General features: G+C 40.4%; 1 protein-coding gene across 1 annotated transcript in view; it reads right to left on the bottom strand.

Annotated features, from left to right (window-relative positions):
- Positions 1-3386: 3386 nt before the first annotated feature.
- Positions 3387-26252, bottom strand: part of LOC103798217 (protein disulfide-isomerase-like protein of the testis) — a gene marked incomplete at its 3' end in the record, with an annotated part of 23017 nt that continues 151 nt past the window's right edge. Inside the window, 10 exon segments of the mRNA XM_009070468.1 lie at positions 3387-3476; positions 5798-5979; positions 7292-7412; positions 8701-8898; positions 9857-9982; positions 10949-11059; positions 11768-11905; positions 14512-14645; positions 17575-17781; positions 26215-26252. The exon segment at positions 26215-26252 is cut by the window's right edge and continues 13 nt beyond it. Of these exon segments, the coding sequence (XP_009068716.1) occupies positions 3387-3476; positions 5798-5979; positions 7292-7412; positions 8701-8898; positions 9857-9982; positions 10949-11059; positions 11768-11905; positions 14512-14645; positions 17575-17781; positions 26215-26252 (1345 nt within the window).

The following is a 26252-nucleotide window of genomic DNA, read 5'->3' as shown; positions in this document are numbered from 1 at the left end:
TCAAAGAAGAATTTTGCTTTAAATAATAATAGTCAAGCTGTGGTTCACAACTAGAAGTGAAGGATTGGGCTGCATCTCTCACCTCTACCATGCTGGCTTTTAAGCTGCAGTTTCCCCATGTAGTTTTAAGCTCCTTTTCCCATTGTAGGTGATATTTCTAGGACAGAGGAGGGAGCTGCAGCTGGTAGAAACCTGAATGTGCAGAGCCCATCTCATCAGTGATCTTCACCATTTTCAGATAGTCTAAGTAAACTGCTCAAGAAGCTAGGTCCAAGACCTACAAAACCCAGGTGGACTATATTAGGAATGGTGATTGGCACTGAACATGCTTCCACAAGAATCCTCTACTACTGAGAGAATTTAATTGCAGTCCCAATGAATGTTACCCCCAGCAGAGATTAAACTGTGCCTATGAGGAATCAGCATCAACTGTTGTACTTTCTGTGTCTTCTTAACTCCTCATCAGTGAAGACTAACTGAGAGTCTCATGAAGTGTATTGTTAAGTCCAGTTTATTTGCAGGAACTGTGAAGTAGAGAAATTTACAGCTCATCTTAAACCTCTAAGTGTGCTTATTCAATTGCATCCTGAATAGCAAACAAGCCATCTGTCATGAACTGCACCTTCTAGCAAATAATTGTAAAATGTAAGAGGTCCAGTACTTAAAATTGTCCATCTCTTGTTGACTTCTGTGACAAGTGAGAGTTAGGACTTCACTGTTTCTTTCAGTGCTGTGTTCTTCACTGGAGTGATTGAGCCTTTTTCCATTCAAATGAGTGTTCCTTTTTTTCCTACGTTTTCACCTTTCTTTCCTCTGCTTACATAGAAAAGGAACTTATTAGCTTTAACAAGTTGGGAACAAAGCCTTTGGACAGCTGCTTTTGAGATAAAATAATAAAAATGTTCTTCCTTCTCTAATTGTATAAGAAAATGTTTCAAGTTTTCAGAATTGTTTCTGCTTTATCTGGTCCATGCAGGAAGATCATTACTAGTGTCCAGCAATTGCACCTGTTTCACTTTTAGAACGTGTGAGGGGGTAGCTAGGGCACCTCACTTAATTAAAATGTGAATCATACTTGGGACTTTGTGTATTAAGTGTGTTATTTTTCTAACTGGAATTAAATGAGATCTCCATTTCTGCATTTTTTTACTGCTTGATAATGAAAAAATCATGGACTGTGCCTTGGTGCCCCTTTGGGCACAGCCCCTAGCTTCAGTTATTCCTTTTGAAGATCACTATAGAAGTGCACTTTGCAGTGTTAGACACATCCTTCTGGGAGCAGTTAATCCCTCTTGAAAACAGTTGGGCCATCGCAGGGTAAATTGGAGAGCAATTGGTTGCAATCCTGTTGCAGATCTTGTTCAGAAAGAATAGTTATCTGTCTTGATCTCTTTGCCATGGCACAGACACGTCTCTAAATGAGAGGAGTTTTATTGATAGCAAAGGCATTCTTTGAGCAAAATTGACAATATTTTAAGGAGTCATGACAACTGATCCCAGTAAAACTAGGAGTTAAATTGGATTCAGAAGAGAAGTCACACATAATGAGCCACTGATAATGAATTCTTTACATTTATTTTTTTATTTAGTTCTGTGTTCACTTGAGATGATTCATTCTTCCAGTGAGCTCCTTCCAGGAAGGATTCCTCACAATCCTCAGGATTTTTCTCTTTCTCTGTACTATTAAAGTTCTTTCTCTGCTATTACAGTCTCTTTTTGGCTGTGATCCTCTTTGATTCCTCCCAAAGGATCCTTTTAAAAAATGAAATGCAAAAGGAAAGCTGCTTATTACTGATGTTCACAGAGACAATTGCTCTAGTAATTCTCTGAAAAAAAAATTTTTAAGATTAGTTGAAATGCAGATTTTCATCTTTTCAACCAAGGAACTTGAAGTCTTTTAATGAGGTCAGAAGTAGTGCAGGTGTTGGTAAAATGTGCTTTGTTTTCGAACCTTTACACTGGTTTATGCAAAGCTTAGATAAGGTATTGTGTGAAGATTTAATAAGAATTTTGGTAAGAACTTGGAAAACTGTGTTAGGTAAGCTGCTGAGCATCTAGGCAATTCGCAGAAGAAACTAGCCACTCTTTTATCTTTGTTTGTGAATGCCCCAAGGTGAGGATGAAGAGTTACTTCAACAGAGGAGTTCACATCAAGCACTGTACTGCAAATGGTCTAATACTGCAATCTCTTGGGCAAATTTGGTGGGTGTCAGGTAAGGATGGAGAATGTGAACAGATGAGCAGATGCCAATTACTCATCCCTTTTGCTAACAGAGCATGGTTTTGAATGGTATTTCCTAAATTGGCTTTTTCACTTATTCTTTAATGTGAAATAAAGCATGAAGAAGAGAAAACAGAATGTAGGTAAAAGACTCTGTGTAGAACTCAACAGAGTTGAGTCTGCTTCAAACATGGCACTAATGAACATCCAAGAGGCACCAAGCGCAGGCTTTGGGTTTTGGAAAGCAGAATTATGCAATGACTGGGCAAATCTGGATGTCTGATCCTTCATTGCAGACTTCTGTGTCCCAGTCCTAGTTTAGTCATCTCTCTCCATCAGTAAGCACATACTGGAGCAGTGAACGCAGGAGAAAATCAAAGCCTCTGGTGGAAACAAGTCTGAAAACTCACAATTGTTTTTCCACCCACAGACAATTTCCCTACTAGCTGAAAAGAGCATTAATAACTATTGCTACCCTGTGGATCCACTTCACTTCCAGGCAGAATGGGCCCAGGGTTCTTACCCTGGATGGACAGTGTCTCCATCTACATGATAGTTTTCTTCTGTCTCTTAGTGCTGTCTGTGGAAACTGATCAGGTCATTCACTCACTTTTTGCAGTGAAGTGTCTGTGATTAATAAGTGAACGCTTATCTGGTCTGATTTACAGTGAAGAAGAAAGCATCATCTGTTCTCAGTTGTGTCTTTGTTTTATGAATAAGAGAAGCAGCACTGAATGTAGCAGGATGAGGTGGGTAATGGATTTTTGAACCACTCCAGCTATAGCTGAAACTCACTTAGTTAAGGCTTTTGTTTGCAGATAAAATTGTGGCAAAGTCTTGCTTACACCTGTCAGGGCACAGGTTCCTTTCTGCCATGCAGTGCTATCTGCCAGAACGTTGATCTAGTGACTCAGTGATAACATGTTCAGTGGGAGAAGAGGTTTTTGTGTGAGCAAAACAGGGATGTGAGTGGGTGTGTGCCTGCCAGACAGTGGTGTATGACTGCAGTTAGCATGGTCATGCCCAGCTAGTCAGCTTGAAACCAGCTATGAGCTGCTAAAAGCCACCCAAGCATTGAAAGTGGCCCAGGAGTGTAGCTATGCTCTAGTCAGTTAAGGTATGCCCTGGATCACACAGCAGATCAGTGTCTGGATCAAATGCCTACCTTCTCTCCTGGTCCTGCTTGTTTCTTGCTTTTTTCTTCTAAGAATTCAGCAAATGCCTCCAATGTATACTCCCCACTATAGGCCACCTCCTGAAAAGAGTTTTCAGGTTAAGTATTTGTACACAAAATTACGGAAATAACAGCAAAATTAGATGGAGGATTTCAGCTCTTTAGACTGGCCAAACTCTAGACTTTTGTGCTCGGTTCAGAAAGTGAGGGCAGAGGCACAGCAGGTTTCAGCATTATCTGGTATTTTGAAGAGCAGAGTCTTTTAAGTGTCCAGCCATGATATTCAAAGCTGTCTAAAGATTTTTATGGAAATTCAGATTCTGAAATAGTTTTCAAATTCATAGTTCAGAAGTACCAGCTGTTGCACAGCTTGAAAGAACAGGAGGCAGATGAGCAGTGACATTAATTTTCTTATGCATCACCTGAATTTTTTTGGGGATTTATCAAGGATTTTCTTCTGAGGAATTTTAGTGAAAGAAGCAGTTTCCATTCAGAGCATTAAAATTCTCTGAGAAGGTCTAAGCACTAGTATTTTAAAGATTTCCCCATTACCATCAAACCTTTGCTTTCTGGAAGTATAAATGGATCTTGCACAAGTCTTTTGACAAAAAGTCTTGTACATGACATTAGGCATTGTGTGCTGTTACCTGAGTGTATTTAGAAACAGGCAGATGCCTATTCTCACTTGGGTTAAGCTCACTGAGGTCAAAAATGCTGTGTTACTTTACATTAGTTACTTATGCCTGATTTGAGTTCAAAGGACTATAAAGAAACCATCTCCATTCTCTGGTGAATTTTCTAAAACTACACACTTTAGGTTTACTAGAAGTCTGGTATTTCAGTAAGGTATTCTCTTGTAATGAAAAGTGTGGCAGTTTTGAAACTACTTTTTTTTTATGTTTGCAAGTTTAAGCTTCTTGAGAAATAATATTGCTCCAGAGGCAATTAATATTCTCAGATGAGTCTTGATTTTTATTGACTCTGATGATGGCTGGAACAGTAATTTCTCAGAGCCTGAAGAGCTGTAAAGCAGCTTATTCCTGCACTGGATACTTAAGATATGTGTCAGGACTTCTCGTTAGAGTAATCAGTGCATAAGAGTATGTAAATATTATTTTTCTCACTTAACTCAGAGAAACAAATAGAATCATCTTAAATCCATCTGAAAGACTGCATGTTTTTCTCTTAAATTTGGAGTAGATGATGCAGTGGATGAGTTGCTCATCAGCATCACATATGGAGCTCAGATGATGCCTGGTCACTTCCCTCCTCCACATAAGTCATCAAATTCACTCTTTCGTTCATCTCTGGCTAGAACTTGTTCCTCGGCATCAAAACACTTGGTGCTTTGGAAAACTTAATAGTTAATGAAAGTTTTTCCTGGTTTTTTTTTTTTTTTTACAAACTGACATTTATTAGTAGTATTTAATGGATTTCTGCTTTTCTGCCTAAAGTCTAAACATGGTGTGAGTGTGCAGTACTGCAGTTCAATTCATTAGAAGCTGTGCATGCACATCCAAGAGGAAAATCTCTTTCTCAAAGATTAAATGAGGACATGGGCAAATGTCTTAGAATTTAATTTAAGTTTAGTACTAAGAAGAAAAATGAAAAGCTTAGTAATGTCTTAATTATAACAGTATCTTAGATTTTAATTTTATTTTTGCTTCAGAGATATTTTCTTTTTAATTAGATTAGCTATGTAGATGGAGGATGTAGCTATTTCATATTTTTCTTTGCCTCCTCTTTCAGCATCATTTTCTGATTATTGTGTAACATAGCTGATGCAGTAGGTAGCCTATTGCAAAAATCATTGGTCTTGACAACAAATATTTATCCCCAGTTGAGGATGTGATACTGGAAAGAAGTATAATTACTGCATAAGTTTATAGAATAAAGTTTGGGGATTTCGGTTTTGTGAAAATGTAGAGGCTATAACAAGAGCAGTACCAGCATTTTAAAGACTATACTCATACCTGCTCTGGAAACAACTGGCCCAGGTAGTTCTGTGACAGTACATCTCTTGTCATGGTTTGAAGTAAAAAGGCACTGCAGTCATTAGGAGATATCTGTAAATTGACTCTGAGTTGAGACTGCTGCTAGAACTCAACAGGCATATTGGATGCTGTTAAACAGCAGACTGTGAGGATCTAATGACTTATCCAAGTCAGTACATGGGTTCTTGCCACAGCCCCATACATAGGAGGAGACAATAGAAGGGCATCTCCTCTAATACAGGTTCTTGACAGCAATGTCTACTCAACAACCTGTGCTGAGAAGATAAGGACCAAAGCTTTCATATTAAAGGACTCCTTTCTTGCCATGATACATGTGCCTGTGCAAACACACACCCCCTCCCTTGGTGTGCAGCTGTGTCTCCACATTCTCCCCTAACAGCTTCTCACCTGGTAATCTGGTCCAGCAGGCAAGAGTGTGAAGAATGGATAGCGATCTAACAGAACAGACAGGTTGTCATTTGCTGTGACATCTATCTTCGCAATGATTATGTCTTTGCGACTTTCATATTGCTCTCCTAGTTTATCCCAGATTGGCAGGAGTTTTCTGCAGTCATGGGACCAAGGGGCATCTGCAAATTTAAAAGCAGAAAGATACAGTCTGGCAGAAGAGCATGTGCTGGTGCAGTCACTGGGACCTATTTAGCCCTTCAAGTTAACAGGTTTTGGAATTTCAGTTGTGTTCAGTCTCTGCTTGAAACTCTTCATGAATTTCACGTTTCCATGCAGTGATAACTAGTCATTCACTATTGCATTTCTGAGAGCAGTGCTGCTTTAACTCTCTTTAACCTTTTATAACTATCACAAACATGCTACACTTGGACAACTTTGCTGGAGAGGGATCAGATGCAACCCAAGTAAGTCTTGCATCATCCTGTGATGATGCAAGACTTGTGAGAAGCACGGAAGACTTCCTGCATACTGAAACTGTGTTCATAAACCATACTATATTTACACTAGAAGGAGGGGTTTGAGGTATAGAGTTGTTTTGATACTGAGCACTGCACTGATGCTGGTTAGCAGAAAGCAAAGTCTGAGAACCCAGTATCCCCTTAGATAGCATATGACACAGTTGCAGTCCTTCAGTCATGAGAATATACAGAACTAAAATTTCTGGGGCACTCTGCTGAATACAGTGCATCCCATTTACCAGCCTTTCATTTCCAGAGGATTTGGTTCAATTCTTGCTTAGATCATTCAGTTTGTTCAGGATGCTGAAATGTAAAAATGACTCTTGTGAGTAAAGTGGCTGCAGCCAACAAGGAGGGTGACAGGAATGTACTGCCTTTATGAATTTCTGAAACTCAGGGCAGTACAGCTAGTTAGCTGTATTTCTGTTAGTGCTGCATGTTTGCTTTACTGAAGCTGGTACAAGGATAGGGCGGTGATTTCTTTCTGGGAGGAGTCACATAGGAAAGCCAACTTTCCTTGCAGACAGAGGAGGAAAAAAAGAGTTACAATTTGCTAAACCACAATTCCTCTCTGGGATTTAATCCTAGAGCATTGTAACCAGTCTCATTTAGCTGTCCCTCTGCCCTTGGAAGACAGCCTGACTCATGCTGTACAATACACTGTAATGTTCCATCGTACAACATGACGTTCGAGTGTCATGTTGTCTTTCAACACTGAGATTTGATATGGTTTTGACAAATATTTACTTAAGGGATCCAGTGTTACACTAAGTCAGCAAAGGTATCACAGCGTTTCCATAGATATGACACAAATTTTCCTTCAATGCTTTCCACAAACAATAAAAATTCATTGAGCTCAGCTTCTGTAAAGTGCAAAGATTAGTTTGGTATATAAGCATGGGGTTTCAATTTTTTTCCTTCCAATTGATCATGTTAAAGCAACTTAAGATCTGAATTCAGTAAGAACACTTACAAAACATAACAAACACTGTCACGGTCTTATTGAAGACAATACTGTTGAAATTCTTCCCAACAAGCACTTTGACAGGCTTCTTATCCCAGTCTTCTGGAATTTCTTCACTAGAGAGATGTAGCTGAGCAGAAACAGAAATATTGCTGTGAAAGAGGAGGGAGCATTGAGAAATACTACTCCAGCTCAAGTTAATATGAGTCTGATAGGGCATTACCTAATGTGCACTGGTTGATATTACTGGTTGATATTTTTTGTATCTTTATATCCTAGCTAGGCTTCATGTGGTACCACCTTCTCTCCCTTAGGCAGGGGCCTGGGGTCTTGCACCCCTGTGTAATTGGTAGTCAGAATTACTTGTCCCTCTGTTGAATACAGACACCATGGTAGATTGCCTGAAAATGACCTTTTGGAACACATTTGCATTCCTTGTGCTGAATTCCTGTTGCCCAATGTTCAGAAGTTAGACTACTGAAAAGCTTACATATTGTGGGCTCTCAAAAGTGATGTAAGACACAGAAGAAAGCAATGCTGCTTAAATCTCTGCCTTCACCATCACTTCCAGTCCTCACAACTCTTACAGTTTACAATACATTAGCTGGTAACTTCTTTTACACCACAGTGCAACAGCAGAAAGGCATACATGCCCCCTGGAAGTTGTTCCCTGGTGGGACTGTGCCACTTGAGCAGATCTTGGTGGGGAAGAGGTGACACCCCCATCTCTTTTGTCCTTCTGCTCCCCTCCAACATTGAAATCAGGATCTATTACTCAAATTTCTTAAATTCTGTCTGCTGTCTGACTACTTCATTTTTGCTCCCTGTAAATCACCCTGAAGAGCACTGAGTAAGCAGAACATTTTAATGTATTTTTCACATGAGTATGATGATGCCTCATTATGACAACAAATGCTGTGTTTACTATTGGGAATGATCCCCCTGGGAAGGTTCTCTCTGCTAAACTTGCTTAAAACAAATACCAAATCTTACTCCACTCTGAAACTGCCAATTTTCTATTTACTGGACTTCTATGTAACCTCAAAATCTGTTCCAATCACTGTTTGCCTCTCTCCCTACTAAGGGAGTGAAATATCTCCATTATAGTATTGGAATGATTGAGACATAGGGAGTTTCTGAAGCACTAAAATACACCAACTGACATCAACTATAATATTGGGCCATAAATGATCTATTCAGTTTTTACACTGGAAGACTGGAAAACTTTGTAGTCCACCTCAGCTGTAAGTACAGAGGAATGTTCTGTCAACAGCTCTATATGAATGCACTGGGGTATGAGTAAATTAATAAACTGATCAGAACAGCACACTGCTCTAATGTTAAAAGGGGTGCTTTGCAAATTTGGTGGTGTTCTAGCTGGTGTAGTAGAGAAGAGCTTCATTAGTAATGGAACATACCTTTGCTTTTCCATTTAGGTAGCTCTGGCAGAATTCTCTTAGGTTCTCCACAGTCACCTCATCTGCAGGCATTTTGTACTTTGCATCACTTGTCAGGTTTAGAATTCTCACAGCAGGAACATCAATGTCCCTGATGCGAAAATACTCAAAAACTCGTCCGTTTCTTGTTTCATCAGTGTCCACTAAAATGAACAGGATCTGATAATAAGGAGAGAGTCAAGCATCTGGTTGAGTCTTCCAGCTTTGGTTTAGCCATTTTGGAGAAATGGAGCTTAGCAGTGGGTTAGGATCTAACCTTAAAAGCAAGGTGTGTGTGCAACCATTTTTGGTCTCAGACCAAAAACCAGCAGCTCTGTGGACTTTATCATGCCTTGATCCTAGTTAATAACAAATGCCAAAGCAGCCAAAAGGAATGGAGCTTCCCCTCTGTCCTTTCACAGTGGTTTGCTATCACATCTTTTAGAACTTACTGCACTTCTCAATTACCCCTCACAGTGCTTATTTCTCTTCTTTATAAATCTTAACAGGACAGAAGAGCTGAAACACCTGTACTCTGTATGTCTTTACCAATATGTGATACTTTATTACAAGATAACTTACCATTCTTCAGTGTCTTATGGGCTTGGACCAGGAATAGCACCATAGTGAAGGACAATGGAAAACTGAGATATCTGTGTGCGTGACAGCCTCTGACTGTCTGTATACATGTGCTGCAAGCAAAGCTATGCAGATACCTTGCAATATTCCTCAGGTTTTGTAGCTGGTTCCAGCTCTCTGTTCAGACAGTGCTCTGAGATCCTCATGGCATTTGCTGGTAGTGCTAGAAATTGCCAGAACCTTGCTAAAGTTACCTTTGGTTGCAAGTTACTCCAAGAAATTCATATTTGCAATTTCAGAAGCAGGTTAATTGGGAACAGCTGGAATTAGTGTTCCTTTGTGTGATCTTTGTGTTTTAAAGAATCATTTGCAAGTAAAGTTTGTTTTTCAGCTTGTCCTTAACAAATTCAAATAATAGTTTCTGAAAGCATCTTTAAATGGTTAGGTAGACTTAGAAGAGGGACTGACAGCAGTGTACTTTTACCAGTACTGTTGGTGAGTGCTTTTTCACTGGTCTTTTGGCATCCATATCTGCAAAGCAGGATTCAGCATTACAAACCTTTCCTCTGAATTCCGCAGCGGCAGACTTGTAGTTTTCATAAATCGCATTGAATGTCTCTGAGTTTGTTGGGGTGAACAGCAGGATGTGATTTTCGACAGGGACATCAAAAATCTTCACAGATGTCTGGGAAACAAAAGACTCAACATCTGTTCCACTCTTTGTAAGCAGAACAGTGAATCAGAGGCTCAGCGTATCAGTATCACTCGGTTCTGCTATTGCAAATTTCACTTTTTAAGACTCAGTTCCCGATCATTTCCATAACCGTTGGATTTTTTTTTTCATTGTTTTAAAGAAGATAAAGAGAAGAATCAGCAGCTGCTGAGTGTTTTTTCTGTTCCAAGAAAAAACCCTTCATCATTATTCATAGGTTTTTAGTCAGAAGGGACTGTGATCTTCTAGTCTGACCTCCTGTATAACACAGACTGAAGAATTAATGGTGAAAGTAAAAGACAATGTTACCCAGGGAGGTCCAGCTGCAGGAGTCAGACCTGGCTGGGCACTTCTGTCACTTCTAGGTGGCATCAGCACCTTATGTCTCCTTCCCTGTCCAGAGCTGCCCTATATCTCACACCACCCCATGATCAGAGGCAATGTGGTATCCCCCAGGCAAGCAGGTATTTCCATGTCTTGCCATTCCTACCTGCACTAGCAATACTTATGGCTGGTTTCTTTCATCCTTGTCTTGGCCCAGAGCACCCTGTTGCTGCATTGGAATAGAATGGTTGGAACCAGCATTAGGGACAGACCTTCCAACCTCTCACCCCATTTAGTTGCAGCAGAAGCAACCTAGGCCTTTGTGTTGGCTCCACAGCAGGGAGGTGTTTGCATGCTTAGACAAGTTCACTGTTTGACCTACCACTCCTTGTCTCCTCTGAGAAACAATGTCAGAGGAAAGCATTATTTGGCCTGGGTTAGACCAAGAGCTTTGTGTTGGGTTCTGCTGCTGTTTCTGTATGTGTTTAGGGCTAGACTTGTCAAACAAGACAGAATTCTCAGTCACGAAGGAGCAGAGTAGCTCCCTAGGTCTCTCTCTGCATGGGTTCCTGTCTTTCTCCTGTGGCCTTGGCTAATCCAGTGAAATACACATACCTCAATATTGTATTCAGTGACCAAATCCAAGGTAAAGGTTTTGATTAACCTGGTTAGATCCTCTTTGTTCTGTCTGCCATCTTCAAGCACTTCATTATGCACAGGTTTTCCCTGGACAAATAGTGAGGTTTGTGAGGTTGTGGCCTTAGCAACTTCAGAAGCAAAATGACAGTCTTTAGAGGTAAGAGTTTTATGATCCTCAGTTACTGAAATTCCATCGCTTGTCAAATAAACATCACAACTAGATTACAGAATGAGATTATAGCTAAAATTCAAGGTACAACTGACAGTTTTCATTTGTTCAGTAGTCTTAACATACTGAAAGATCTTTTCTACATCTGTACACAGTTTCTTCAACATATGCTTGCTCAGGAAATTCTTGGTCTGACTACTTCCTAGCCTAAATATTGGTGCTACTTCTGTTTAGTTTTGGTTTTTGTTGTTGGCCACTTGTGTTGTGGACTGGAAGAAAATTCCTGGCCAAAAGCAACACAGAGGAAAAGAAGTGAACATCTGCAAATCTCACTGAACCTGGCAGCATGTTGATTAAAAGTCAGGTTAGAAAATAAAGCTGATGTATGCAGATCTTTATGTATAAATTAGGAGCCTGAATGTAGGCAGCCAGATTGAAAATACCTGTTGTCCAAAGGTTGCTGTTTGCCTCCTACTTGTCTCTCTTGTCAGTAGATGGATTATTTTTCTATTAAGCTGTTTGAATTTCAACTAGGAACTTATTTAATGTGAAAAAAAATCCCAAACTGCCTTTCCATAGCCCAAAGCTGCTAAGGCACCTTGCCTGCTAGGCATTTGTACTCCTACCTTCTTAAACACAACAAGACTGTTCTTTTGGATGCTGTAGTTAGCACAGACGTCCTCACTGGATGTCATCCCAAAAGGCATCTGTGGCACATCTCTTGCTGTCTCACAGAAAACCTCCACACTCTCATTGTGAAGTTCCTAGACCAAGAAAGAGTATTTATTAAGACTGTGTCCTGCATCCTGCTGAGACGGGTAGGAGTGAGAGCTACAGGTGAGGCAGGTCCCTAAAGGCTTGTGAGGTAGAGAGGAGAATATAATTGTAAAGTGGGTATAGCTTGTCATGATTACCTCCTAGGGGAGGTCTTCACAGTAGGGGAGATCCTAGGAGTGCTGTGACACTGCTAGTGCATTCACCTTTCCAGCTAATGTCATCTGGCCTGAGTCAGTATGGATGGTGTGTGGTCCCCTATGTCCTTCCTGTACTAATCTCATCCACCCTCACTCCCCTGGCACCTCCACACTCTGCAAAGCCTTCTGCATATGGGGAGGGATCATGCCACCAGCTGCTCCCCTGCCACAGCCCCTGCACAGCCAGCAGGTTGTGATGGATTAGAGAGGAGGGTTCTCTGCTTGCAAGAAGACCTGACTGATGTGTTTGGGGCTTTGACTGAGTGCTCTTCAAGGCAGGGACCTTGACTCCTACATCTGTCAAATAGTCACTGTGCTGTCCACCCTCAAACTAATAGTATATAAGCATGATGAAAGGCAACAGCACTTCTCATAGCATAGAGTAAAATGTTTGGAAGTGTGGTAGTCAAGGTAGACCTTAGTGACAAAGATGGATATTATGTTTAGTAGAGCAACACGAACTTGTATGTACTTGCATATCTATCTGCACATACCTGCTTGATTAATAGATTATTATTATAAGATTTTGAAACTATGTTTGGGGGGACCATAACAACGATCAAAGGACACTTGAAGTTATGCCTAAGGAAGAGTGTAACAATAATCAAAAGCAACTGGGATCCATGCTTGGGTGAAATCAATAGAATAATAGTAATGTAATGATTAACCTATGGTTATGTAAGAGAAGAGTATAAAATGTATCCATCTCTGATCCATGTTGGAGTCAGATTTGGGTCTGTACCCCGACTCCCAGAGCTCTTCAATAAAAGCACCCATATAATCATTCAGTGATTATGTGTTTTCTACGCTAACATTTCCAGATTTGATTTAATCAGACAATTATTTCATGCTAGATGAATAGTAATTTATATGCTGAGACCTTCCAACACATCCTGGCACTCACATTTGTGAGCAATCTGTGACTAATAGAATGCCAAATACAGCTCTTCATTTGCCTGGACACTATTTTGTTGGCTTCCACACCTTAAATTTCTGACATGCCCTAGCTCATGCTCATCTATTGTCATTTCAGCCCCCGAGTGAAATCAGTGTCCAGTCAAACACATCTGCAGGCAGTATCTGCTATCAGCATGGTTCAGGGAACTCTCCAGCATCACTGTGATACTCAATCTGGCCCAGGTTTCCTCCCTAAATGGCTGCAAGCAGATTGCTGCAAAGCAGAATTCTGGGCACTCTGAGCATTTTCACAGTGTGTCCTATTATGCTGTATGTGTTCACCAGCTTTGTTACTATGGGGTGTTTTGGTAATGAATCCTGTTTTCCATGTCCATAAAACTTGGACTGTCTACTGCAGCCAGCACATTTGGGACATTATCAGTTCAGGTATGAGTGCAGACACTGTGCTTTTAACTGGGTAGAGAGATGCCAGAATAAAAGTCTCTTTAAGTCAGAAAAAAATCCTTGATTGGATGTTTCAAATAGTAAAGATTTCAAGGGCACATTGAAAAAGCAGGGGAAAAAATATTCCTGTTTTACTGACTTTTGACAGCATGCCTATTGACTATTGTTCTCTATCATTCAGCTCCAAATCTGGGGCTCTGCCCTGGAAACTGGTAGAATTTGCCTGAGAAAGAAATACATGTGTTGAGTGATATATAGTGGCAATATTTTATGACTTCCTATCCATGTAGATTTGGCAACTGGCAGGAGCTAAAACCCACAGTTAGCATGATATTCATGAAACTGTACTCTGTCCCCCTAAGTCTGAATCAAGTTGTTTAAATCATCAGCTGGAAAGATGAAGAAAAAGCACTGCAGTATATTAGGTAATATTTACTGCCTTTTTTTTTTTTCATGGACTCAAGCAGGAAGGAAACTTGCCTTCATCTGAACAGCCTCCAGCTATTCCTATCTATGATTTTACACCAAGTTTGAACAGGATTGTGGTGATTAGGTAACAGCTCTGGGCAGTGATTACAAATTTTTGTATTTGGAGACTCCAGTAGCAATGTAACTCACACCAACTATGGGTTATGTCTCTCTAAAGCAGAGGATGAAGTAAGGATAAGTAGGTCTATAGTTCTGCTCACTTCCCACCAGCCACCAAATTTGGGATGGTTTGGCAGAAGCACTTTTCTCTGAGGATACAGGAAGGTCTGCTGTGACTAGCCAGGGGTATGCAAACACTGCTGTAGCATTATGCACTGATAAAGGAAATGTGCTCTGGTGTGAGAGTTTCTTATCTCTGCTTGGGCTTCTTGTCTAGAAGTGTGCAAAAGTAGATAAAACCAATTAAATAAAGTTTAAAAATCAGATAAAACTGAGGGTCCGAGTTTTTCAGTTGACTTCTAGATCATTTGGACCTGTGGTGATAGTAAACAGTATATCCCAAAGCTGGAACAGAAAACAGCCTTTTGAATTTTCCTGTGAATTACCCTAAAGAAGCCGATCACTGCCAAATCATCAGCTCTTATGATGGCTTCAGCCTGATCAGTAGAGTTGATTAAAACAGTGCAAGGTCCTATTCTTCTTTTCACCCATGTTATAAAGGCTGAGGCTTGCCTGACTCCTGTGGAAGGAAAAGAGAGTTAAAATAACCATCAAAATGAATGACAGAAATTTCTGTGCAATCAGGATAGAAGCAGTGAAAGTGCAGAGGGATGCTGAATACAGATGGACTGGGGCTCCTTAGGACTGAGGTCAAAACTGATTTTGAGTGGGCTTGGGACATCTAAATTCAACCTCAGATTCTAGTCACCATTTAAACTATTGCTGACACTAGAAGATCAGTGGTGGATCACTAGTGTGTTTTCTGGGACTTCTGCAAATGGCTGTAAGTCCAATTAAATATGTAATCACATACAGAGAATAGAGATGAGGAAATTCAGACAAGTAGAAAACCTGTCCTGCAAGATTTCATGTGTCCCAAAATCACAGTAAGCTATAAAGCACTATCGACCTGAGGTTTAATCCAAAATGACTTCAAACCAACTGCAGATTTTATTGAACTGTTTGTTCAATTAAATTAGGTGCCAGAATTGTTCCTTTGGTGCTGCAGAAGGGATTTGATAGGCACAGAGACATGTTAAAATTTCTCTGTGGTGCTGCAGCATCTCTTCAGTTTAGACATTAGAAACAAAACTGAAGTGTCAAACTTGTTCTTTAATTCTGGATTGTTCCATCTTTTGGGTTCCAAATTACTACTGCCAGTTTTGCTGAGACTACAGGCAGTCTGTTTCTTTGGTAAATTCTCTTCAAGCTTTCAGGAGTTTTAGGAATCTTGAGTTTCTTTAAAAAATACGTTTTCAAGCGATTATGTTTCCAGAGAAATTGAGCCAAGAAATTGAGGCTCAATTCTCAGCTGTGAAGTAGCCCTTTCATCTGTGTTAGTATGACAGACAGCCTTGCTGGGCCAGAGCAAGAGTCCAGCAAAGGGTTAATGAAACTCATACATGAAAAAGAACAAGTCTGCGTGCTGTGAAGTGCTAGAGTCAAGATGTACAGTACAAGTGGATTATCAAAGATGCAAGTCCTGGTACTATGCATTTTAGCAGTATGACAAGATCAAAATTGAGTCAGACCATTTTACTGCCATCAATTTGGCAGTAGGCAGCACTGCAACTGTTTAAAATACTGTTTTTTTAAGGTGAAGCAGGCAGACATCTGCTCTGGAGTGTATGGGCTGCAGAACAAAGCACAGAGCAGTATCTAGTGGCCATATAGTGCTGGATTTCTGCTGTCTAAATGCAGAATTGAGGTTTTGCAGCTTATGTCAGTGATATAGCCCCTTAGTGTATTTTTCATGTGGTTCATCTTTCTATTGGGTTGCTTCAAACTGCCTGTGTAGCTTGTTTCTGCTGGCCAAAGTCTGGCCTTGCAGTTTTAATTGATTTTACAAAGCCTAGAATTTAGCTTTCATGTTATGTCCATTGCCAGGGCAACCATTCAAAAATTCCATCTTCCATAAAACATGTGAATTCATTTCTTGATTTAAGCAAGATCTGAAATTTCTTTTGTGGTATGAAGTAAGTACCAAGCCCTGTATGAAAAGTCACTGGGTAAATGCTACACTTACTCAGTTGCCAATTCTCAGTGGGTTAAAAGTCATAGGTGGTGGGTGAGATTTTACTTTGTTGCACTTACCAGTCACATCATAAGCATTTACCAGTCAACAAAATGTAATTTGTCATTCCTGGTACTACATGTGGTCTAAATGGTTGTTGCCAGCTCTCTTGGACAAAGCCCAGAGCAGCAGCCAGTTCCCTAATTCTTGCATCTTGCCGGTGAGTTGTCTGAAACAGTGGCTCCCTGCTGAAGGGTGACTGTGTGCATGTTGGTATGAACCTCTGTATTTGCTGCTTCACACAAGCAAATCTGTCAATTTTGCCAGTTTAAAAGAGGTTTTCTTGTCAATGCCATAGATTTAGCCAGAGACTGACGGTAAGGGCTTTTGCTTTCAGGTGTCAGCATCTCTAATAAAAGTTCAGTATGGCACATCACGCCTTCAGTGGCATTTGTGCAGAAACTGCTGTTTGCACAAGTCTAGATGGTGGGAACTTGGTAAGAAATTCAATAGCAAGGAGGAGCAAGTTACTAAAAATACTCAAGATCAGCTTGCAGCAGCAGCAGCCACAGGGGGCTCAGCAGCTAAAGATATCTTAGCACTTGGTTGTGTACAGGCTTGAGAGGCAAACTTTAAGTTCCTTTTTTTGGTTAGTTGTATTAAACTTGTGACTCACCTGTATGTGCTCAGAGTACACTAACAGATGCTTGGCCAAGTCATGCAATTTTTGTCATCTCTGTAAAAGTTCATTGTTTTAAGGAAGGAAAACCTTGCTTGTATATATCTATCATAAATGAATGAAAATCTCCAATAAGGCCTGGATTTCTGGGATTGCTCAAGTCCATCCTACTTTGCTCAATAACTTTCCATAAAAGACTTCAAATTATTCCATGTTTTTTTCTGAGCCACATATGAGCTCCCTCTGATGGCTACGTTGCAAAATTATTTTCCTTAGCTTAGGAGTTGCATCTGTGTATTAAGGAACCTAGTGAATTCACAATTCATTGCTAGAGGCAAAGTGTTGCTCCAGCCTATTTCTGTAGGCACATTACCCATGGGAATTGCAGTGGACCAGGGCAAATGGAGCAGGTTTGGGGCCAAATGCTTGTTCAGCACAACTCATAAATGTTTACTCTAGTAAACACGAGTAAGTTGTCTTGTTGGAGTGATTCTCTACTGAGTGGAATTACACCAGCAATTAATTTGGCTGTGTGAATTTAACACAGAGTTCAGTTATGCTCTTGAAATATTAATTCATATTCAAGTTCTTGTACTGGTACAGAGGTAATTGTCTTTTTAAAACTGTGGGCAAAACTAGATTGCTACCTTGCATACTCTTTACCTGAGCAACTATATTTTTCTTCTCAGCAGCATAATAGGTAGGTACGTCCTGTCATTACATATCCTTATCTTATCAATGCATAAGACAGTTTACCTTTGCAGTCTATGGGATCTTCCCTGCTGCCATTCACAAAAAATTTCACAGTAGGAAACACTTGAATATTAAATTCTTTTCTCAAATCATGTTGGTGTGTCACATCAATTTTGCCAAACTGGATTCTTGGAGCTTCTTTTTTAAACTGTCGTGCAGCCTCAGAAAATTCTTCAGACACAGTCTGAGATGCTCGAGATAAAGAAACATCTGCAAAAGACCAACCAAAAGCAAGTGGGTTACATAAACCACAATGTGAAGCTTTCTAGTGGAGGTTGTTGTGTCAAGCAGTAGCTGGAGAATTTAAATAAGGTATTTTATGACTCAGAAATACATGAGAAATTATATTTATTTCTTTTTATTGCTGCTGGCTGTTCACCGTTCCATATGTCCTTAGACCAGCCACAGTGAACAACTAGTAATATTTTAATAGTCTTCTGCTGGGAAGATAAGACAAGGAATTATACAATTAAACACTGACTGTGGTGGGTATGAGTTAAACGAAGGTCAAGGGTAGAGTTAGATATTACTCACATTAGGACTTTTTGATAAGATCCCATTTTTGTAAGCCCTTCACTGAGGCAAACCTTTGTAATGCAGAAATAAGAGAAGAGAGGAACAGAGTTTGGTCTTTTAGAGACTGGCAATGTATTTCTGCCTGTTGTGCTGTGTGCCAGCCCCTCTCTAGCTCAAGTGGCAGCTCTGTGGTTAGTGGAAGAAGGGCCATCCTAGTCTTGGCCCTGAAGCTGTAAATTATATTAACATGAAAAAAGGACAAGAGAAAGAAACTAGTCACACCTTGGCTGCTCAAGAGAGGAACAGAGTTTGGTCTTTTAGAGACTGGCAATGTATTTCTGCCTGTTGTGCTGTGTGCCAGCCCCTCTCTAGCTCAAGTGGCAGCTCTGTGGTTAGTGGAAGAAGGGCCATCCTAGTCTTGGCCCTGAAGCTGTAAATTATATTAACATGAAAAAAGGACAAGAGAAAGAAACTAGTCACACCTTGGCTGCTCTATATTCAAAGTGAAAGAAGAGGTAAAGGTCTGGAGCTTTACAGTTTTGCAACTTGGGTTGAAATGAAAATTAATTTGACTTTTTTTTGATTAAAATTGAGATACCCTATCTTGTTAAATTTCTTCTATTGTAGAGCAAAACCTTTTTCTTTGGATTCTGCACAGAGAATTTTTAGTTTCTTCAGTATCTTTGCAAATAGGAAGAGATGAAAAACATTCAGCTAATCTTGGTTTCATACATGTGTTTGTTCATGTGTTTATATGTGTGTGTCTGTGTATACATACATTCAGAGATATACTTGCACAAGCATACACAAAATGCTCCAAAGCATAAATCTAACAAGACAACTGTATTTTGTTCTTTCACAAAATTACAAATGCAGTTCTCTGCAGCCTACCTGGTGAAGACATTGCTCAATGTAATTGTAACCAAATAGTAAATGGACATTTCTGTATGAGTCCTAGTAAATGAAAGATAAAACCACTAATCTAACTCAGTGCTGAGTTACTCTTCTTGCATTATTCATCATTATCCTTGCTCTGAATCCCAGCCATCAATCATTTTTTCCACCTAACTGTTACAGCAAGGAGTGTGAAGATTAGCATTAAATAATGTCATTTTCTTAAGATATGAACATGATAGGTCCTTCTGAATTCTGTCACTTGTAAACCTGACTTGGCAGAGGCTCACAGAACCCCCTGCACTGGAACAGCTGCTCCAGCTGCTAACATGCCAAAGGGGAGTCTTGTTTGTAGAACAAGACTTAGTATCTGTCCAGGGGACACTCAGATGCCATAGTGATAAATAGAAGGTACTTCTCTAAATGAAGAAAATGAGACTTGAGACAACAGTCCAAAGCAAATTGTGTTCTAATTGCCCATAAAATTACTTTTTCATCAAACACATACATTTTGATTTTTCAAAGAGATTTTATCCTAACTTTAATTTCCTTTTTCCAGTTTATAGAAATGGTCTTATGAACCTTTTCCTCAACAAGGTTGTTATGTGTTATCTCCTAGCACAAAAAAATAAATAAAAAATGGAATCATATGTCCAGTTGTAGCTTGATATGCTCTAGAGCTAACTACAGAAAATCATGATAGAAGTTCTGACTTGTCAGTGTAAGAAATTGCATGTCTACCCTATAAAAATACTGCTGCTTCTAAGGACATTGTGTGTTGAGCCTTTATGAAATATTTTTGTTTAAAATTATTGCAAAGATAGGTGGCCTTTTAAATAAAACATGGAGTATTTGCTATGCAATTTAAGATTGCTGCTCCACAGTGACTGCAGGTGGCAGGGCTAGCCCAGCACAGTTCCTGGGCTGTCCAAGGGGAAGGGTACTTGGCTCTGGACAGAGAGCAGTTGGAATAAGGAGCAAGAAGCCACAGGAATCAGGATGCAGCACCTTCTAGCTAGTTCCAAGTCAATGTTTTACACCAGAGGCAATTTCAGTATAGCAACTTTTTCCCTACTAACCTAAGGTTGCACAATGGTTTTATCACAGCTGGGAATTTGAAAGCTTAAATGCTTTTCACACAGTGAAATTAGAAGGGACAGAAAAATTTTCGGTGAATCCAGCCACAGAAGCTGAAGCTTCACAAGTATACGGGGAGTATTAAGCTTTATGGACACTAGACATTTATATAGATTGTCTGTGGGGGTTTAGGATCCATTTTTCTCTGTAATACTTCAATTCCAAACAGATACTCTAAGAATGAGCTCTCATCACAAATGATCTAAGTAGGCAGAGCTGCAGGTAGTCACGTAAGTAACTTAGACAATGAGAGTTGGTGGTTAGTAGCTCCTGGCTGGAGCTGGGAAAAGTGTAACTCCATCCTGGAAAAAGTAATCACTGCAGTCAGAAACCAGGAGAAATCCAAGCACCATTAACCTGATAACTGCAAGACACAAGTTCAGTGAACAGGCTTCTTCAGACAGATAAAAACTGTTTCCTTGACTACCCAGAAACCAGGTGGGAACATCCATCATGCACCTTTCCCCTGCTTTCCTGAGTGATTAGACTCCTCTTCAGCTTTCCATCAATTCCTTTTCATTCCACTCATTCTCTGTTTCCCTCCCAGGTGCTTTATTTTTCAAGTCACTTGAGTGTTGCAGGAAATCATCACTCCTTTTATTTGGAGCCTTTTCTTGAGTTTTGTTTCGCTTCCTCTGGTTTAGATTTTTATTGACAGTGATCGCTTCAGGCATTGGGGTGAGGATGCAGCTGCTGAAGCAAACATGACATCACAGGCTCCAGACTCGAGGAGAGCTGAGCATCAGCAGAGTACAAGGGCAGAAACACATGAGAGGTAACAGAGTTGGTGGCAAAGTCACCAGGCAAGGCAGGTGTGGGTGGTGGGACACCCAGTTTGGTGTGCCATAGCTGCAGAAGGAAAAGGCCCTTCAAAGGCTGCCAGGTCAGGAATCATCATATTAACAATTCTGTACCAGTAGTTTTAGTTGTGTTGTAAATAAAAACAAGGATAAATTAAGAGTTCAAAAATGAAAAGTGGGAAGAGAACCAGAAATCTTGTATTTTGAGAGAGATTTTCTCTTCAGTACATCAATAACCTGAGTAAGTTGCTACTTCCTTTTCATACTGCAGTTTACTGAGCTAAAATATATTGAAATGTGGACAGATAAAAATTTGCTGATATATAAATGTGTTTAATGATCCTAAATCGTTCTTGAAGTGAGTATACATGGAAGTACAATGAGTTCCTTTTCCTTTAGCTAATTGCTGGTGGCCTCCAATCTCACTCTGCTCTCTATATTGATGGTCTAAGGACTGCTGCAGTCATTGTGAATGTGCCTCTTGTCATAGTAGATACTGATTTCCTAGCTGTTAGTTTCTCACATGGTCACAAAGTCATTTTAGCAGTCCCACTTCTCATCTTCTGTGTAGGCTGCTTTTACAGTTGCACTACAGATATTTTCTCTTTAGAAGAGTCTTGAGGTGAAGGATAGATTCATGTTTAACGTATTGGAGTGGAAGGATGTTAGTCTTGCTGCAGTTGCAAACTTTCTTGTGTGACCTTGAATTCTCCCATTCTCTTCTACAGTGAGATACAGCTATAGCCTCTTGTGCAGACCTCACTACTTTTTAACTGATGTTTGCTGCTCATTTGAGATCTTCTGCTATGCAAACATCAAGGATTATTCTAAATTTGGATCCTTATTCAAAGCATTAATTAAAATAAGCATGTGCAAGTGACACCTACATGAGGGACTCATGCTAGTCAGTAAATCTGCAGCAAGCAACTGGAACATCACCTGGGGACTCTTGGACCTGTCCAGATGTGTTTCCACCGTCCTGCAGGTTTTTGTACACATAGTTTGCAACAAGTGAAGTGAGTCTTTTCAGAAGGTTTACTCCTAAAAGACTGGCACAGATTTCTGATGAAGCCTCCGGGAATGAGGCATCCACATTCCACTATCTCTCACACTGCACTGTGTTCCTGTAGGAACCTTAGTTGTAACAAATAACTTCTGGGTGGGTTTGAAATGTTTGTGTTCACCTTTTGTGGTGAGGAGGCCACAGTTCATTGCTGAACTCAGTTCTTACCACCAGAGTGAGTTTGCTTTGGATGTTGGCTCCATAAAGTGAGCTGATCATCGGAGTTATATAATTGATGTAAGATCAGTCATGTCCCCCCCCTTCTAGAAATCTCCCTTTTTATGAATTAATATATACCATGGATTAATATATATATCTCATTAATTAATATACATATACCATGAATTAATATATATCTCATGAATTAATATGTATATACACTTAGGCAGCAATTTCTTGAGGTTTTTTTCATTAACCTCAACCTGAGCTTTTGGGCCTTGAAAAGGAGATGTTTGTCTTTAAGAGTAACCCTCATCTTGCCAATTAAATGTCATTACCCCAGCATAGATTGTCTGTCAGAGGTTGCAGGAATCCTGTGGCTGACCTGGTGCCTCACTGGATGTACAAATGTTCTGCTAGAAAAGGCAAACATTACATTTTTATAAATGGGAGCACACTTAGCACACAAAGCAGCAGTACAAGGTCTGCACCACTTGTGTGCTTGCCCTTAGGTTAGTCCCATGTTTATCCAGGAGTCAAAAACTTTTCATTGGAGAGGACAGGAGCAGGCACTCTCAGATCTGTGAAGTCAAATATTCCCTGGGGTCTGGGCCTTTTCCTGAGTTCTTCTGATAAATGGCATTAGCATATGCTCTGCAGGCAAAGCTTTTGGTGTTTGTGTTTGCAGTGTACCAAGTTTTTTTCTCCCTGTGATAAGCATATTTGTTAGAGTGCTTGGGATTTTTTTTGGTGTTTATTTGTTTGTGAGTTTCTGCAGTGAAAGTCAACAGAGGGACATATATACAGCCAATGCATAGCATAAAGAGTGAAACTCTGATGCAAGCAACACTGATCTTAGCTCTACCTTCTGCTGGTGACGAGTGCTCTGTATTCCCTGCACTCATAGGCATTTGTATGAAATTTAGACCAGTTTAGCATGGCTTGGGACATGCCACAGACTGCAGCAGGAGAGCACCTTCAGCTGAGTGCTGAGATTATGTGCTCCTGGCACACACAGGGCACATCCCTCAGCTGGGCAGGCAGCAGGACTTGCATCCAGTAGGCACATTGCTTTGTGATACTTACATTGTTTTCAGATGATGTTCTCTGTGCCTTCCCAAAGCCCAGAGACACTAGAACCTCTATTCCTGTGGCCTTCCTCACCCTCTATGCTGCCCCTTCAGAGGGCAGAAGAGTGCTGGATTTCTGGGTCAATACTTTGTTTCCACACTGGGTATTTGCCCTGTGTACTTTGTCCAGCTCCAGAGGGTACCCATACACTGCTTGGCAGAAAGTCAGCATGTTATTTATAGTAAACCTTGCCTGAAGGAAGGCAGACCTGGGACACTGTGAGGGTGGAACTGACAGGCATTAGGAGGACTTGGGGGTCGCTGGGCAGAAGACATCAAAGCAGGCCTCACCTGATAAATATTGTGGGACTGGTAAGTAAATAATGTTATGCAACAGGGAAAGTGTTGGGGTTTTCTCCTAACAGACAGGTCTAAGGCAGAGTGTTGAATCAAAGTTTGGAGCTCATACTTGCCCCTGTGTTTGCACAGCACCAGAACAAATCTCACCTTCTGGGAAGCCTGGGATTCCTTGCTATTCTCTGACTACATCTCTGTGACTGAGAATGAGTCAAGAAGAGAGAGGTTTCTGGCCCTGCATTCATTCTGAATTTCTGAAGCTAATTCCTGGCGGCCCCACAGATTTCCTGAGTGATTTGGGCAATGTTCCTTTCTCTCACGTTGTCAAGTTTCCTTAATAGTTCCATGTTCACACAGGTTGTTTGTTTAGGTAGCCTGTTTTAAGGAGTAGGACATGAAATATTAGGGTTTTATGGCTTCTCCGTGAAGGTGCACATGTGTGTCCCATCTTTACTCTCTGCTCTGTGACACTGAAGCGATTACAGCAAAGGAATCAGCTCATCCAGCTTGTGGAATCAGGTTTCCTACATCCTGGGGCAGTGCCTTACTGTGGGACAGTTTTTCAGTGCCCAGAGACTGTTTAGTGGCAGGTCTCCAAAGGAGCTATAGACACCAAGCCCAGGGATTTCCAGATAATGTATCTAGGCTGTGGAGCTCATCACTCTTGTGAGTGATTCCATAATTCTTTCCAGGGACTGTAGATGCTTTTAGGGTTTGTGGGGAAAAGGCAATCCATGAGTTTTCAGTAAACCCTTCAGATACACGTTGGCCTTTAATCCAAAGCAGAAAGCAGTGAGGATCACTGCAGCAAGATGTGCTGGGGAGTGGTGGTTCAGCTCTGACAATGTTTGGAAGATGCAGTGGGGAATGGAAGAGTGTGTTTGTCCTTCTCTTCTGAAGAAGCCTGTTGTGAGGGTGGTGGAATATCAGTTAGGTCCAAGACTCTGCTCTGAAGTAGGGGGAAGAAAGCCTAGTTTAGATCTCCACATCCTTCGACTGCCCAAGTCCCTGGGCTAGTGTACTCTGACCAATTCTTCCTTCATCTCCTGTCCCTTCCTGAGTTTTTTCACATGTCTGCTTTCCATTTGTATTAGGTTGCAATCCTGAAGTGTGTTGCAATATCTCATTGTTGATAATCCCTGCCAGTACTAACAAGGTTTGGCTACAAACTCTTCTCTGACATGGACATTTATATTCTGTGCTTTGTATCAGCTCTTACAATGCTGAGGATAGAGAATGGCTAAGATTTTTCTGATAAATCATTTTTTCACCAAATGATGCAATTTCAGAGAGATAAAACAGTTCATAACTGCAGACTGAACTTGGCAAAGAGCTTTAGAGCCTCCACGACTAATAAATAAAATTGTTCTAAATTTCAACACTTTCAAAAGTGTCTAAAACTTTTAAACATTGCATTTGAAATAATTTTCTAAAGTGATTATTCTGAAAGTTTAAAAATATTGAAAGTTTCATAACATTGTTTCAGGATTAAGGACATTCTTGGTATGATCTAAACATATATTTAGTTTTGTTAATCTGTTAGTGTATTTTAAGTTTTGTTCTTGGAAAAATGCAAGTGTTTTCATTCCAGATTCACCTATACTGCTACTACTTACTATTTTTATTATCGTTGTCATCATCATCATCCAGGTTTGGTAGTGTGGCAAAAGAACAAATTAGATGCACTTCTGAAAAGTTAGGATGTTGCCTTACTTTCAAATATCCCTTCCAAATTGGGAACAGATTGGAGGTTTCAGCTTGTGCCTGTCTCTGACACCAAAGCACTGCTGGTTTGCAAGGTGTTTGTGTAATTTAAGGCTAGAGTGGATGTTTGCACTGAGCTCAGTGAGTGTGGCACAGCAAAGCAAGGTCAAGCCCAAGCAACCAAGACAAAGCTTTCACTCTCTTATGCAGATCAAAGGGTTTCTGCTACCAGCAAGCTGCTGGGAAATACAGTTCCATGTTTGTGGCATGGGAAATTATGCAGCATCTGAACTTTTAGGTGGGTAACATCATGAGAATACACATTTTGGCTTCTGCTTTTGTGGTTTACTTGATGGCCAGACCTTCTAACAAGGTTAATTACTCAAAAGCCCCACTAGTTTCCCCCTCCATGAGGAATGCACATGAACCTAATAGAAGGACCACAAACCTGCTTCCATCTAATCAACTGCTACTGTCAGAGAAATAGTCCAATATAATGCAATTACAGACATCAAAACGTTGTAAAAAACATTCCCTACAGCCCAAAGACTCCCAGAGGAGAGATGAAATCCAGCAAAACCATCATACAAAGTGATGATGAAAATGTAAGAGGGAGAAAAATGCTCTCTGATTATTTTTTGTTTGTTTGTTTCTTAAATGTGTTTCACCCATCACTGCTGTGAAACATATATTTGCAAAATTACACAGTGGAAGCAAAGAATGCCAACTCAGCACTGTCTTATGTAGCAGACTGGTATTTAACCACCCCAAAAAGGAATAAATTATTGTAGTTTTGGTCAGAAATAGATACATGGAGAAAAACAAAACAAACAAGGACTACTGGGGGACGAAGCAATGATAGAACAAGCATACTTGAGTGCCCCAGCATCAGTCATGCTCTGCAGAGCCATCAGGGTAAGAGGCAGTGGAAATTGATACTCACAAAACTCTACCAGCAGGTACTTGGTTTCCTTCAGTGCT

Source organism: Acanthisitta chloris, unplaced genomic scaffold (assembly GCF_000695815.1).
Source record: "Acanthisitta chloris isolate BGI_N310 unplaced genomic scaffold, ASM69581v1 scaffold6452, whole genome shotgun sequence".
Classification (NCBI taxonomy): domain Eukaryota; kingdom Metazoa; phylum Chordata; class Aves; order Passeriformes; family Acanthisittidae; genus Acanthisitta; species Acanthisitta chloris.
The sequence above is the reverse complement of the archived record's forward strand: the minus strand, read 5'-3'. Positions and strand labels throughout refer to the sequence as shown.